This window comes from Rhea pennata, chromosome 1 (assembly GCF_028389875.1).
Source record: "Rhea pennata isolate bPtePen1 chromosome 1, bPtePen1.pri, whole genome shotgun sequence".
Lineage (NCBI taxonomy): Eukaryota > Metazoa > Chordata > Aves > Rheiformes > Rheidae > Rhea > Rhea pennata.
The window spans coordinates 49,617,211-49,633,633 of NC_084663.1; the positions used below are offsets into that span (position 1 = coordinate 49,617,211).

General features: G+C 44.6%; 1 protein-coding gene across 1 annotated transcript; it reads left to right on the forward strand.

The window, feature by feature from the left end:
• Positions 1–8,268: 8,268 nt before the first annotated feature.
• Positions 8,269–10,518, forward strand: SOCS2 (suppressor of cytokine signaling 2). Its single transcript, XM_062585251.1, has 2 exons — positions 8,269–8,401; positions 9,126–10,518. The coding sequence occupies exons 1-2, from the start codon at positions 8,269–8,271 to the stop codon at positions 9,572–9,574; spliced, it is 582 nt and encodes a 193-aa protein (XP_062441235.1). The 3' UTR covers positions 9,575–10,518.
• The last annotated feature ends 5,905 nt before the right edge of the window (positions 10,519–16,423 follow it).

Here is a 16,423-nt window from a genome sequence, read left to right on the forward strand (position 1 = left end):
TTGCGATCCGAGTTTTATCTTCCACATATCTGTTAAAACTGTTTACAGGATGCATAAGCAATCCTGGGAATGGGCAGGCTGAGCCAAGAAGTGGAGAACTAGACCAATGTGCTTTCTGAACCAGGAAGAGCAGCTCTGTGCTTACATCCTCTGCTGAGTCCCCACAACGCTGCTCTGTCTGGGCTGCATTTCAGTTTAGCTTCTCCTAAGCTGTTGATCAGCTGTCCCAAGAAGAAAGAAAAGCACTGATCATGATAACTAAAAAGAGGTAGTTGGCAGCCAGCACTGTTTTTGTAGAATCTCTTCAGATTTGGGAGTATGATACTTCATGTCCAGCCTCTCTTTATAATGAAGCAAGGAAAGTAGCCATGTCTATCTTAAGCCAAAATAAGTCAGTTCACAAGGGGCAAGTTAAATTCATTACTTGGCACTAATACTTTATGCACTATTTTGAAAAACATATTTGATGTATGCATCATATATATGTACAATGGGCTGCATATCCTTAAGTAAGTGTAAGAAGTTTAAAATATATAAACACACTGACACTTACTATCCTGTTATTCAACCTCCTAAATACATCAACACATCAGGCCTTATGCTGAAGTCTATTGTAGCCTGCATCTTAGCCTGAAATTTAAAAGTGGCTCATGCCCAGGAAAAGGTCCAACAACCTATTTAGTGATTAGAGTACTCCTGAAATAATTCATCTGCTTTCCATGGTAGCACTTGTGATCATAAACACTTAATTGTAGGAATTTATCCTCAAAGCCAAATAGTTCTGTGTGAATTAAACTATCTTTAATGTAAGAACTAGAACAGTGATTTAACATCAGTCTTATTCTGATAGGAGGATTTATTCAGTAGCATATAACTCAGTTTGTTCTTTGATATCACCTTCACTTTACTTTGCACTCAAAACTCTCTCCTTTGGAGATAGCCACAGTATCACCTGTTTTATTCTTCCCTATTAGTTTCAGCCCTGACTCTTTGTCAACAAATAATCTTGAATTGCTTACGGACTGGCAGAGCATAAGAAAGCTGCCTGCATGTTGTCTGTCAGAAAAGAACTTGTTTCACAGACATTACTTCCTTTCTCTTACTTTGAGAAGCAGGGCTAGCAATCGGCAATAATGCGTCTCAAGCCTCCTCAAGTATAAAAAACTTGTTTTTTCTGGCAACATCTAAGATAAGAATGCAAAATTTCACAGTGCTTTCAGCTATGCTATCTCTAGGATTGTTCTAAAAACAAAGACAAGAATGCATATTTCTCCAAAAACCCAGAACTTGGAAGTGTGTGTGCGTGCGTGCATGCCTGAGTGTGTGTGTGAATGTATGCATGTATAGGTGTATGTGTATATGCACATCTATATACATCTATATACTCTTTCTCAGGAATATACATACCTTTTCAGCCAAAAAACAAGGTGAATAAATATTACAGTCACAGCATCTTATACTATTATAATTTGAATACTAAAGTTCACAATAAATATTCTCCTAATAGTTGTTCAAAATGACTGTTTTCATAACAGTCCCTGCCAGAAGTCCTTTTTTACTATCGTATTTATAAAAAGAAAGCATAATAGGAAAGGGAATGTTGTCAAAGTAAGTATATTTACAAATTATCCTCAGGTAACTTTCAGTAATATTTAGATAATTCTTTTAGGGTGAAATTGAGTATTATTTCACAAAACAACAAAGGGATAGAACAGATCAGCTCACTGTTTATAAAGAAACCTAACATATCAAAGGTGAAAAGTGCTATGTAAATTCTTTTTTATAGTTAGTTCCCTGAGTTACCACATTCCACTTTCCCTTAGCAAGTATAGCTGAATTATTTTTATATTAATTTGTTTTTACTTTAAATTGTAAATAGCAATTAGAGAAACTATGCAACATACAACAAGCAACAAGAGAAACTGTAAAACATTTAACATGTTTTTAATTAAAGATCCTAAGTGTGTCTAGAAAACCTCTTGCCCAATGCTATTGAGGCCTTTAGATGCTGCTGTAAGTTTTAAACAGTATAAACCACATGAGATGAGAGAAGGCTCTAAATACCATCTTTCTACGATCAGAGGTTCAAGCTTGCTGGTGATTATCTGCCTACCTACTCACTGAACTAAATGAAATGATCCTTCTTTTTCTTAACAATTTCTGAAAGAAAACAATCTGGATATTATTTCCACACACTGCTCATTTAGTGCTGTCTCCTAACGGTTTGCTTTTAAGATACAAGTGCTGATTTTCTTTTAGAACACCCCTGATTCATAGAAATTATTTACTGAATTTCTGATTATTCGCCTTTAACAAATGTATATTCTTAAGAAAAAGAAAGCATTCATATCTGAATTGATAAAAATGGCAGGAAATAAGGTGGCAGCTGGCTAAGAGCAAAAACTGTTTGGTATACATCATAATTTATTTCATCAAAACATTCTGTTCCTCTGGCAGCTGGAAAGAGCAGGATGATCCCATTTATGAAAATACTTGTTTTCTCTCTGCTGTATTTATTATGTTTTAGGAACTCTTTGTGAAATAAGCCAATCTTCCTCCTGATTACAGAGTGAGAAAGTCTCTAAGGGCTTGCATTGCAGATCTTGTTCTTGGAGTATATCTACAATTAATTTGTTCTAATTTGCATGAGATAAAGGCATTGTATTGATACTCCTCAGACAAATTCATATTCCTCAGCCCAAAGAATCTTATCTGCTTATTCCTGTAATCACAGAATAAGGAGGAGCTGTGGTAGTTACATACTATTTATTTCAGTTCAGGTAAATAGTTGTCAAAATATGCTCAATAAGCACACATATTTGATAAGCACTATTTTTAGTTAAAGCAGGTTTTATCTGATCAAATGGTATTTCAGCATCTGGAGACCTGGATATTCCATGCTGCACCTTCAAGAAGTAAAGATGGAGAGAGCAAGGAAAGGCCCCTTTTATTCTTTCAGGTAGCTGGATTATGCCTTTATAGCAAATCAAAGCAAATTTAGCAAAATCAGCTAAGCCAAAAATGCATCACCTCTCTCCTCCACTCATGTCATGTTATATAAATAAATAAATAAATCAGTATGCTAGCTTTACAGTAAATTTAGCATACTTTTCAGGAACAAATTAAAAATATTTGTATTAGTGAAAGGCTATTACACTATTTACACTATTGTATTGTATTGTATTACATTAATTTACACTATTGTAAAATGCTTTTGCCTCCTTCCTTGGTCATGAAAGGGATTTTTGCCTAAAGGAAAATTTAAAATAAAAAAAAATCCACTATTAGCCTCCCTCCCTCTTATGAACACATACATTTGAAAACAAGTCAGAAATTCAACTCTATTCTGCTTGTGATCTTCAGGAACTCTTAATGTTCTCACTACTAATCCAATTCTTGATTTAAAATATCTACTATATGGATGAAATATTGCTCAAACCAAAACATTCATGCACAATAGAAAGTATCTGGAAAAAAAATCAAAGATATCTGAATTTTATGCCTTTCATCTCCAGTCTGATGATATGTCTCTAAAACTGGCTCAGAAAAATTCATAACTGTATACCTACAGGTATTATTTGTCCTAGAATTTCTATCCTGAAATAAATAGTCTAAAAATTAAAAAAAATTAAAAAAAAAAATCTTAGTTCAAATTGCAATTCTGAATTTAAAATCCCCGTTTATACAAACTCATTTTCTCTCCATAGCTGTGACTCTGGTTAGAAGGATTACTGTTCGGAGCATGGCAAATTTAAAACTCTATTCTGTTTACATGACTGAAAGCTAAGTTTTCAGAGTCTGAGATCTTCGTGCTGCTTCTTTTCTCTCCTCTCTCCATTTCACATCTTTTTCCTGCTCCATTCTTTCCAATTTTTATGCAGTAAAACCCGTAGAGCAGACCAAGTATGTATTAAACATCCTAATGCCAAAGAAGCTGAAAAGTAGCTTAAAGTAGTTTAATATACCATGTGGCCCATAATCCTAAAATTAATTTAATTTAATCACCTTTTCTTACACTTAAAAAATATTTTTCTCCCCTCTAAGACTATGGGAGAGAGTCACAGCGACAGTGGAGAAAACTAGCTAACTAACATTGTTGAAAGAAACAGTGAAATATTAACTTATCCCACTGAGCCTATAGTACTTATAGAAGTGTCAAATCAGTGGATAGAGGTAACCATGAACTGAAGCACTCTTATGAGTTGCCAAAAGAGTGATTTAAAAATCGATTTGCAGTTTTAAAGTTTGAATTTCACTACTCTTGTAAATTTATCAGTATTTAGTATTATTATTAGAAGATACTAAATTTTCATGGAAAAATTAGGAAAACTATTTAGAAAAGATCCTGTTGATATACTGCCTATTTAATTTTTATTCTACCTTTTTCATAACACTATTTGAAATTTTAAGTAATAAATATTTATTGTAGTCTTCTGTTCTTGTTTCACATTCACCACATAAATCATGGTCTTCCTCTCTGTGCCTTTACAGCAGCTAGCTGTGGTTTTAGAAACAATTTATTATAACTTATAGTGACAAATAAACAGTAGAAGCAAAGGAAATCTTGAGATACTATCCACATAAAAATGCCATTAACAAATAAAATAGGAAAAAGAGAACTACAGCAAAGCTGTAAAAAAAAAAGCAGGTTTGGGTCCAGGTAAGATGTATTATATTTCTCTAAGATAAATAAATGAAGTTTAAAGTAATAGTCCTAAATATAAATGCTGTTGTATCAAAGTAACATATTTCTGATCAAGAGCTTTGTGCCTGCAAATACTTACAGATAATTATTTTAGTTACAAAAAATAAATTTGTATTCCTTTTGTATTCCCTTTTAAAAAAAATCTTCTGAATATTGAGAAGCCAGCACAACTCTGAAAACGTAGATTAGATTTTATGCAAGATCTCACATCATCAATAGCAGAACTGTTAATTTGGGCTCCTTTTCATAGCTATGCAAAGAAAAAAACAGTGGATTCCGCAAGAGTAACTGGAGGCTGAATTTGAGGCTATGGCACAGATGAAAACAGTAACAACAATGATTTTCAATATCTATATTGCTTTATATCACATCTTACAATATATAAGTAAGAAAGACTATGTTTGTTTTTCAGACCCCATTTTGAATCTGCAGTGTTGTCAGTGATTAAAACCACCTTTTTGTATAAACTGAACAAACCAAATCTGAAAGCAGTGAGACATTACAAATAGATGAAACCATACCGACCAAGTCACTTAAGAAAGTAATTTTTTTTTCAAATGAGTCTGTTTAATAATTAAATAAAACAATTACTTTTAAGGAAAAGAGAATTATTAACTCTAATGCTGTCTGTTCATCCATATCCTCAGGAATCATGTTTTAAAATTATAAATAATGCATATTACAAGAGCTGTTTGGAATAGTTCTCCATGGTCAGATTTTTTTAAAAAATGTTTAATTTCAGGAGTTACTGGTAAGTATGAACCAAAGCACAAGGAGACCTGCCAGAGACTTTCTCTATGTACTGGGGAGCTTGTGTGTCCGTTATACACAGACCTTCCCTCGAGAAAGCATAATAATGCTAAAACTGAAATTACGATTGCTAGACTTCACCATCTAGGCTGCCTGCTAGCAGACAAAGGCTGCGACACTGAATGCATGCTCACTTCTCTGTGCCCCTCATAGCAAAGACTTGCCTCCCCCGGCTTTTTACAGACGGGATTTGGTATCATTTTACATTGATTTGGGGGTGGGGGTGGGATTAAAAAAAAGAGAGCACTCCTAGTTTCTTCTCCTTTCAAGCCCGAAAATTGTTCCCCGTCTAAATGCTGCCGTTTAATTTGAAGCGAATCTTGACTTTTTGCCAGTGGCATGGTAAGCCCGATTCGGCTACTTTCGGCTACTTTTGCCTTGTTTCTTTTTGTTCTTCCTTTCTTTCTTTTAATCAGTGCCACTTCAGCCTGCCTCGGCAGCGGCAAAAAGCAGCAGCACCCAACAACATAATAAATTCATTTTTTATCTTTTTTTTTTTTCCACCAAAGCCCAGCTCTGCGGCGCATTAAAAGCTGCACATAGATGCAGGGAGGGAGAGGCTCGCACAAACGGCTCCCGAGGATAACGGCTGTTGGTAGCAACGAGGTATTTAGCGCCGCAGGGTGACGGGGGTGGAGGCCGGGGTGGGGTGTCCTAGGAAGAAGCTTCGCCTGCTGCCGTCCCTGGCACCGAGCTCCTGGCAGCGTCCCCCGAAGCGCCGCCGGTCCCGCGGGCGGCCCCGGCCACGGCCCCACCGCCCCTCAGGTGCCCGACGGCCCCTTCCCGCCCCCGGGCAGCGCCGCTCGCCTCGTTACCTCAGGAGGTGCCACGCGCCGGCGCCCCGCGGCGCAGCCCCCGCCCGCCCCCCCGCGCAGGCGGCCGTTGCGCGGCCGTTGCGGCCCGCGGCCGGGGCTGTGCCTGGCGGCGGGGCGGGGAAGGGAAGGGGCCGCGGCAGCGGGCGCGGGCCGCTGACCCGCTAGCGGCGCGTCCGCCTCCGGGGCGGCTCCGCGCCGAGCGCAGCGGCGGACTCGGCCACCGCCGCAGGGCAAGGGCGGCGGGGTGGCGGCGCCGTTGGGGAGGCGGCGGAGGCGGGGGAGGGGAGCGGGGGCGCGGCGGCGGGCTGCGGCCGGGGCCGCGGCCGCGGCGGGGAGAGGCGGCGGGGAGAGGGGCGCTTGCACACGGGGCCGCGCGCGGCTCCGGCTCCCCTTGAAAGCGGCGCAGGCGGCGGAGCTGCGCCTGTCACATGATGCGGTTCCTGGAAAGTTCCTGGAAAGCAGCCTTTGTATTTAGCCATCCCGGGAGGTGCTGGGGGGGGGGGGGATGCCCTCGCCGCGGGAGCGAGCCGCTCGCTCCTGCCTGCGGGAAAGGGGACGCGAGCCCGCTGCTCCCCCGCGGGCGCGAGCCGCCCCGTCCCGCAGGGCCGCGCCGGTGCGGGGGCGCCGAGTGGGCTCCGCCGGCCCCTGCGCGTTCGCCTGCGGCTCCCCCCCCCCCCCGCTTCTCCGCCCCGCTCTCACGGCCCCCACGGGCGCGGAGCCGGCGGGCAGCACCGCGCCGAGCCCCGGCAGCGCCGCCGCAGCGCCCGGCGGGCTCCCGCGGCCCCGGCCACGCCGCCCGGCCCGGCCCGGCCCGGCCCGGCCCGGCCGCCCCGCCTGCAGGCGGCGGCAGCAGCGCCCCGCCGAGCCCCGTGAGCGCCGCCACCGCGCCGCTCGCAGCCGCCGGCAGGTTGGTGCCGGCCGCGGGGGCGCCCCAGGCCCGCAACCGCGCCGGCGAGAGGCACCTGCGGCCGGGAGGCCCCCGGGCGGCGGCGGGCGGTGCTGCGGGGCAGAGCGGGGCGGGGCGCGGCCGGCGTTTAAAGGCGCGCGTGTGCGCGGCGGTAGGAGCTCGCCGGAGGAGCGCAGCGCCTTCCCAGCGACGCTTAAATTGGGAAAGTTTCTCCGCTCCGCCGCGGGACTTCTGGTGAGAGGGAGCCACCGCGGAACAACCGCCAGCGCGGCGGCTGGTGCTCCCGGCGGGCACGGGGCAGGCAGCGCTCTGCCCGGCTCCCAGCGGGAGCCCCGCGGGCCCGCCCGGCCGGGCACGGCAACGGCAGGGGAAGATGCGCTTTTTGCCTCTCCCGTTCGCTGCAGCCGAGTGGAAATATTTTATTTATTTATTTATCTCAATATCAGAATTTAACGGCAGGGGAAAAGAGCATTTCCCGCCCTGCCCCTGAGCGCACCGCGCACTCGCGCTGCATGCGCGGAGCGCCCCGGCCCGCGGCGCGCCGGGCCCCCTCGCTCCGGGTACGGCTTTCCCGGCCGTGACCCGCCGCCGCGCCGTGACCGCTCCCCGCTCGCCCCCGCCCGCCGGTACCTTCGCTCGCCCCGCTCTCCTGGCGCCGGCTGTCCCGGCTCCCCGCCTCGCCCGCGGCCTCGGCCTCGGCGGCTCTCGCCCCCGCCGCGGAGCCGGCCCCGCGCCGCGGGCGGCGGAGGGGAGCCGGGGGCAGGCTGGGCGGCGGGCTGGGGGCGGAGAGGTCCCTCCCCCGCCCGGCCGGGGGGTGATCCCTCGCCGCGGGTCCCTCCTCTGGATGCTGGCGAGTCGCTACGCGGGAGCGCCAGAAGCGCACGGGCCGCGCCGGCAGCGCCGCTAACCGCGCTCTCCCTCTGCTCCGCAGGCGGCGCCCGGGCCGGGCCATGCCCGCGGCGCGGCGCTGAGCGGAGCGGCGCGGAGCGGAGCGGCGCGGAGCGGCGGCAGCGGAGCCCCCGCCGCCCCCCATGACCCTGCGCTCCGCCGCCTCCCTGGAGAGCGCGCGGGGCGCCGGGGCGCGCTGGGGGCGCCCGCCGGCGGCGGAGGAGTCGCGGGAGGCGGCGCGCTTGTCCGCGGCCATGGAGGAGCTGCGGCGGGCAGGTAAGGCGGCGGCGGCAGGAGGAGCCCCCGGGGCAGCCGCCCATCGAGCTGCGCGTCCCGCCGCACCGCGCCGCTGCCGCCCCGCCGCGGTGCCGCCTGCGCCCGCGGAGCGGCGACGGCGGCGCGGCCCTTCCCGCGGGCTGCGGTCGCCGAAGCGAAAGCGCGGCCCGGCCGGCAGCGCCGCGGCCCGGCGGGCGCCCGGCAGCGCCGGGCGGGCGGCAGGGCCGGGCCGGCCCCGCGGGCGGCGGCGGCGGCAGCGCATCCCGCGGCGGCGGCGGGCGCGCACCTGGCGGCGGCGGCGGGCGCGTCCCCGCCGCTGCGGGGCGGACGGAGCGCTCCTGCCCAGCCCGGTCGCTTGTACTTTGCTTTCCACTCCTAGACAAGGCGAATGTGAATAAACCCAGCCTAGGGTCGCCGGAAGAGTCGCTGAAAGCTTATTTTTCTCTCCTTTTTCCTCCCCCCCTTCCCGGCGCGCCGCGTTCGTGGTGCTGCTGGCGAGCGAGCCCGGGCGCGGCGGCGGCGGGAGCGGCGGGCCGGGGCGCGCGGGGACCTGCGGCCGCTCGGGAAGGGCGAAGCAACTTAGTTTAACCGATCCCGCTTTTACAAGGTCTGCAGGACCTTCGCTTTCAAACAGCAAAGGAAATACGCGAGGCAAAGAAGAGATTTTTAAACAAGCAAAGAGACAACAATGAATTAAACTCCTCTTTCTCTCCTCTTTTAACAGGATGGTACTGGGGCAACATGAGTGTTGCTGAAGCCAAAGAGAGATTACAGGATGCCCCTGAAGGGACTTTCTTGGTTAGAGATAGTTCACATTCAGAATATCTATTGACTATTTCAGTAAAAACATCAGCAGGACCGACCAATCTGCGTATCGAATATGAGGATGGCAAGTTCAGGCTGGACTCTATCACTTGTGTCAGATCTAGACTTAAGCAGTTCAACAGCGTTGTGCATTTGATTGAGTACTATGTGCTTATGTGCAAGGACAGAACCGAAACACCTTCAAATGGAACAGTTCATCTGTACTTGAACAAACCTCTCTATACGTCAGCTCCATCTCTGCAACATCGCTGTAGAATAACTATAAACAAATGTACAAATCAGATCTGGGAACTGCCATTACCAACAAGACTAAAAGAGTACTTGAAAGAGTACCAATACCAGGTATAAATATCTTTTCTAAATGCCTCTAATGTAGAGTAACTTTTGAATGCAGTTCTTAAAATCAGCCAAAGAACTGAGTAACCAGTTATACAACTCGGCATGGAATTCACTATCAAAACAGTGGCAGTTCTGGGGGAAAGGTTTTTATTTCAGATGCCACAAAGGAAGGCTTTATGTAGAGTAATCCCAGCTTGCATCTTCAGGGGTTCGACAAGGTGGCATGCTATCTTGCGAGGAGAGAGAAGCCAGGAATCTGTCCAGATTGTGTTGCTTTGTCAATGGCATCAAACACTGCGCTAACTATCAAATGCTAGCTGAAGCGGTGGGAGGGAAAGAGACTGCAGAGTGGTCGAAGATGTATCAGAGTGCTTAAGTATCTCAGTTGTCTGATTCCAATATTCATTTGGTGCTGGTGTTCGTGTAATCTTGAAAACTTAACTGGATCACACTGTGATAATTTTGCCAAAGTTATGCAACTAATCAAATCCAGTCCAAAAAATGATCATCTATTCACTTTTTATTGAACTGTAATCCTCATGCTTTTCTGCAAGCAAAGGAATATTGTAAGTAATCAATTTAAAACATTGTTTTTCAAAGTTCTCTAAAAATTGGTTTTAAGGCGAAATCCCTTATCTTTCATAGGAACCCAGTATATGTTGCTGCTTATACCAGATTGGTATCCTAGAATCTTTGTTAACATGTTAACATCTTCCCAGTGGTGATATATCCATGTTATTACTATTAAGCCTCTTTTAGTTGAGGCTTTCAGACTCTGCTGCAGACTTGCAGTTGCTCTGTTCCAATGTCAAAACATGGATATCAGCAGTTACAGCTGTCTTCTACAGTGTAGAAAATTTTCTTCAGCTTGTTTCCCAAAATATGGGGAAGTCTGGATTTGGGTTTTTGGGGTTTTTTTGGCTTTTTTTTGAGATTGTTTGGGTTTTTTTCTAATTCACCATTGTAGCTATCAGATTATTACTCAATAAAGTAAACCAAATTGCACAAATATCTCAATCTTTGTATGTATAGATTTGCTACTGTTCAGGAAACAGTGATCCTATGAACTTATATTCTTTCCTAACGAATACTCAAATAAATGTACACATATCATCAGTAATAAATTCCCTGTACTTTGGCTTTACTCAAGGTATGGTGGGATTATATTCAGATTTGTGGCTTAGAGCTCCTAAACGACTAAATTCAGCAGTTCCTGCTGAATTCCCGGTGTTAAGTGTTAGCACAGAACATCATTTTTTGTATTACTGCAGTTCTCCAAGAGGGAAGATGGGACTAAGACCCGCATGTACCCACTCCTAAGTCTAAATGAAAAGTATTTAATAGAAGAAAAATCCAGGATAAGAATAACATGAGAGTAGTAAAGCAGGAAAGTAGGGCATAGATTCATTCTCAGTCAACAATTTCATCGTTTTAACTCTTTCTGTAGCGTACCTTAATTAAAGCAAATAGACCTGTGTTTGAACAAGGAGGGTTGTCAAGACTTGCTGTGATGTAGCCCTGCCCAGGTTGAAGTAGAAACAACATAAAATAATCTTCTTGTTTTCCTTAACTACTCTGTACTACTGTCGCGATGCTGTGTTGCTTCTCGTAAGCTCTGAGGCAATGAGCAGCTTATTTTGTTGCATCTAAACTTTTAGTGTTATGCATTCAGTTCTGTCATAAACACGCTGGCAGAAAGGAGTAGCTCTGCTGCTGAGACAGGGAAAGCACCAAGAATTCGAGGCAGAGGGGATTAGTCCCTTGATGTGGCAAGTAGCTGGTACCTTGTTGTTCCCTCTGTGGGAAAGGTGGATTTTGTCCCTCTTCCTCCCAGCTTCAACTTTCTTCCCCCGCTTTCAATGCAAGCTTTAATATTGAGATGGGTTGGAGGGAAAGTTTTCTCCTGAAAAACAGAGTAAAAGCTTTTGTTATGTAAAATTATTTTCCATGCCCTGCCAAATGTAGTAGACTGTTGGAAGTTTTTCCTATTTTGTGGTGAGCACCCTCTGACTCCCGTCCCAGAAGAGCTCTTGTATTCCAGGTATGTGTCATAATCACATGATTTTTCTGTGCTTGTCATCTGTCTCGCTAGGAACTTCTACCCAGGAGCTGAGGAACTTTGCCTGTGAACGGTGCCAGGGAGAGAACTGTATTCCTGGGAATGCTTTCATTCTCCCGAATTTATTTTCTTACAGTTTTTGTCTAGCGCTACCTTGAGAGGAGATAGCTACGATACCGAATAGCTTCTGCTGCAGTAAGCAAACACATTAACCCACTGCTATGTTAACCTCATGTTACTGGGCATTTTTTAGCAAAGACTGTCACCTTTGCTAAGGAGATGCCTAACTTTCATTAGCCATGATATGCTTGGGGTCTCAGTGGTGAACACGTTATATTAAAAAGTTCCCTTAAGGGTAGCACCTGGCCAAAAGATATTAAAATCAGGAATACTTAATGGCGTAGGAAACAAACTGAGAAGACTGCTTTGGCGTGCAGTGAGACACTCGTGTCTTGCACGTAAGAACGGAGAGACGGCTCTTCGCTGACTGCTCGCCGTAGGCAGGCAAAGGCAGCATCCACCGCCCAGCAGAGCCGTGCTCTGAGGAGAGATACAGGGCAGTTAGCTCATGGGATTTTTATTAGATATTTACTGCTTTCCAAAGCACAAGGGGAAATGGCAGACAAAAGACAAGGAGTGCTCGTGGGGTGGAAGGGGCAAATGGCATAGCTGATCGAGAGCAGCTACCACAGTGCAGAGTCACGGCAGGGAGCATTCGGCGTGCCGACTTGTCCTTCGTGTTAGCTACCGTGGAGGAACATGGAGGGTCTGTAGCTATGAAGCAACGAACAATATTTTGAACAGACTGGAGGGGGAACTAGTCCTCTTTGTATGAGAGCATAGTTCTTGTCTCTGTTAGGATGCCAGCCCTGGAGTTGATGCATTACACTGGTAAAACAAAATCTTACTACAGCTTGCTGCAAGCTCTGCTTCACTCTCAGGCAGCACAGAGAAATGAATTGTTCCAGAATAAAAAGTCCAGGATAGCACAAGGGATAAGACAACAATCATGTGATAATCTTGGGTGTAGAGCCTGTGAATTTTAGGGCATGATCACATTGTCCAAACATTTTAAAAAGTGATACAGTGCTTTTTTGACTTGTGGATGCTGCTGTGGCTTGTTCAAAGCATGAGCCTTTACATCACTGGCTCTTTAGATTCCAAAAATAACTTCTAATTGATATATGTCATCTTGAACTGCTGGCACATACTGCTCAGTGCAGCTGGTCTCAAGTGTACCATAACTGTGAGTCAAGGTACCAAAAATCATGATAAGTCTTTTTTTTTTTTTTTTTTTTTTTTTTTTTTTTTTTTGATGAGCGTTGATTTGGTTTTTCATTTTTGAGTTCCGAGGATTCACATTTTCCAGCTTATCTCTGGAAATTTAGTGGCTGGAAACTTCCTCATTTTAATTAAAGGAAAGCTGAGATTTCTACAATCCTAACAGGTGATGCTTGAAAAACAAAACAAAAAATTGCAAGGTGGATGATAAAAACAGAGTTAGTGAATTCACAAAGTTGAGCAATAAACCTAGCAGAGGCATGATCTATGGTTCCATTTTAGTTGTCTGAGTATTTCCTTGCTGCTGGTATTATCACCAGAGAAAGAAAATGGTTCAACTACAACATGGGTGGGTAGAGTGGGAATGTAACCAAGCAGCTGCACCCATTGCATTAGAAGCAATTCTCTTTTAATCTGATCTTGTCAGTATTGTCCTAATTATATTTTATGTAACCACATTCTAGATAAACAAGCCTTAATTATAACTGTGAAGGAAAATGGTTCACTAGAAGATAGGGTTTGTTTTTTGTTTATTTTTAAAATGTAAAATGATCTACTACTTACTCCTTGCTAAAGACTGTGGAGCGTTAGACTCTTAGAATCCTATTACATCTCATCACCTTAAGAAAAACAAACCTAGCCCTAAATACAATATAAAGGATAGTGTTCTACAGTTGCATGAATTCCTATATCTTAGCCACCTCTCCTCTGTCTCAGGAAAGATCATAGAAAACCATTATTTACTTAGATGTTCTATTCAAGAGGTCTTTTTCTAGTATTCCTGACAAAATTCCTATTTTTATTTTTCCTTTGGGTGTATACTGAGGTTCTAGCAGAAAGTAAGTTGCGTTCTCTCACTGCATTCCTCTTGACCCAAAACACGTATGATGGAAATGGGAAGAGATAGCTTTAGATGTGGGTGTCGTGTCTAACAGTCATTTAAAATGAAAAAGCCCATTGTAGATTTTGCTATCAGGAAAATAAATCTAAGTATCATCTTGACTACCAGAGGAAATAATGGCTTGAGGGATTCTTAAATTTATATTACTCATTCTTAATAATCATAAGAAACCTTTCTGTGGGAGGGAAGTTTCTTTTCTTTTCTTTTCTTTTTTCTTTTTTTTTCTTTTTTTTTTTTTTTTTGAAAAACAACAGAAATAAAGGGAACTTGTACAAGTAAACGCTTTCTCAGTTTCCAAACAGAATAACTAGAAACTACTTAAAAGACACGAGCTAGTTAGTACAGTACAGACGGGGAAGTGGGGATGACAAGCTGCTTTGGTATCTCAGTCTAGCTCTTGAAAACAACTTTTGTATTAGTGTCAACTTCAGCAGTTGCCAGCATTATTACTAAGCCTTTAGTATGACTGAAAAAGCCTGGAAACACTGTTCCACCAACACATTACCTCAAATCACCACGACATGAGTTTATTTTACTACAACATGGCAGTTTGCCATGGTATTGCTCAAACTGGGTAATTTCTGCTGTGGGCTGACAATCAGTCAAAGAAACTGGAAGCCAAAGTTTTTGTTATCAGGTGCTGTGATGTCCATCTGTGCCAAACATTGCTGGCCACTATCTGTTTTATTAGACAGGGGGATTGCTACAAATGAGGTAAAGCATAGCAACCAGGAAAACAGGTGAAAAACGACTCTGCTTGTCGAGGAGGGAATTATCTGTCTAGCTTTTGGAGTCTGAGAACAGGCTGGTTTTATTTTCACAGAAACAGCAGGAAAAGATCACAGAAATGTCAGCTTCTAAGAGAGATGCCATTTCTCGCAAGATGCATGCAGACGACTAAGCATCATGCCTAGAAAAAGCACAGTTAAATCACAGCAGACATTAATATGGTGAAAGGTATATTAGTAGACCTTAAAAGTCATGGGGGAGTATCTGATATCAACACCCAATTTAAAACCACATATAAAACAAAGTCTGATTGATGATTGAATTTCAAGGGGGAAAAAAAGCTCAGAGCAAAGCCAATGTGTTGTAGTCGCAGCCTCTCCAAGGGTGAGAGCAATTAATTTATCTGTAGGGCTTTGAAATAGCCCATTCCTTAGAGAAAGAGTCCACAGAAATGTAATAATGTATTACTGTAATTATGGTATTTGATTTCCTTGATAAACTGTGGATCTTATTCTGCTTAAATCCTATTAAAAAAATAAAAAAATAAAAGAATTGCCCTTGCTTTTTTTCCCCCCAGGATCAGAGCCATTAACACTGCAGGAACTGAAACACTGAAATAAAATCATTGCATTCTATGACATTAAGGAGGAAAAACTGTAGAGCCAAAGCTATTTATGTTAGCATGAAAAAAAAAGCTGGCATTTTGTAAGAAAAAGTTCAAATAGGTAATATTAATCAATTATCGAGTGCTGAGTGTTGCACAGGACAAGATACGTAAAAAAAAAATCTCAAAATTCAATGTGCCTGCTTTAATTTTTCTTTTATTGGCAGGTAGGGTTTATGTAAACGAATCCTCTTGTTTTCGGTCAAACTGTTACATAATTGACACTTCATAGCTGAGGATTGTAATTTGGTGTACTGTCAGTTAACAAGTAGTAAATGCAGAGGTAAATTAAACGTGGAAAAGATCCAAAATCCCGTGCATATTCTTCATGGAGTTTATTGAAGTTATTATTTCTTAGGCTTTGGACCAGGCTTGATAATAAGGACTGTGTGAAAAACAATTGTAAGCTTGATATTTGAATGCTGTAAAATCACTTTTAATGATGCTGTGTTAAAACTGAATTGTCTCTCTCTAGGTTTCAGCCCTGAAATAGGATCTGTTCAGCTGAATGTTTTGTACCCACACTCAGCTTTTCTCAGTGGGAATCTCTGAATTTGAGGGGTTGCTCAGGACACTTAAATAACACATCTCATGCACTTTCCTTTTTTTTTACCTAACTTGTTGCTTGTTGACAGTCTTTAGTGAGGACTAAGTTGTGGACCAATACTCGTGTGGTTGTTGTTTATGGAATTTTTAGCTGCCTCATTCCCTCTTAGGAAGAACAATATCCTATGGGACTGAGCCTGTACTGGCTGCAGTTTGCATACGCGTAGCGTGGGCGGCAGACTTCACGTTCAGAGGGCATCAGGGTAAAGCGAAAAGTCACTTCCTAAAAAATCAACATCAATAGGGTTTGATGTTTTTAGCCTGCACCACTAGGTAGAGAGAGGAAAATGAGTCGGGAAACCGAGATTCTTATGTAACGACATTGCAGTAGAAGTGGCATCACAGCTCCTTCGTGAGAAAATTAGCTGAAGCCCTGCAGACACGCGTTGCCTGCAAGGCAGGCAGACTGCAAGAAGGTAACTGTTTTCTGGAAGGTCATCTGTCTAAGCCTCCTGTTGGAAGATGTTGTGCCTGCGTCAGGCTGCTTAACTTGCCCGTGGTAACCATGAGCAGATAGAGGTTTCACTTTGAAAGAGGACAAAATAGACTGGGTGAATTTTTAATCAAAGGTTTTTTTTCTGTTTGAAATCGGGGCATAAGGAAGAAGTATAGAGAGTG

Bases quoted from the DNA above. Each gene is read 5' to 3' on its own strand.
- SOCS2 (XM_062585251.1), top strand. From the start codon at position 8,269: ATGACCCTGCGCTCCGCCGCCTCCCTGGAGAGCGCGCGGGGCGCCGGG. The intron at 8,402-9,125 runs GTAAGGCGGCGG...CTCTTTTAACAG, and splicing joins GGAGGAGCTGCGGCGGGCAG to GATGGTACTGGGGCAACATG.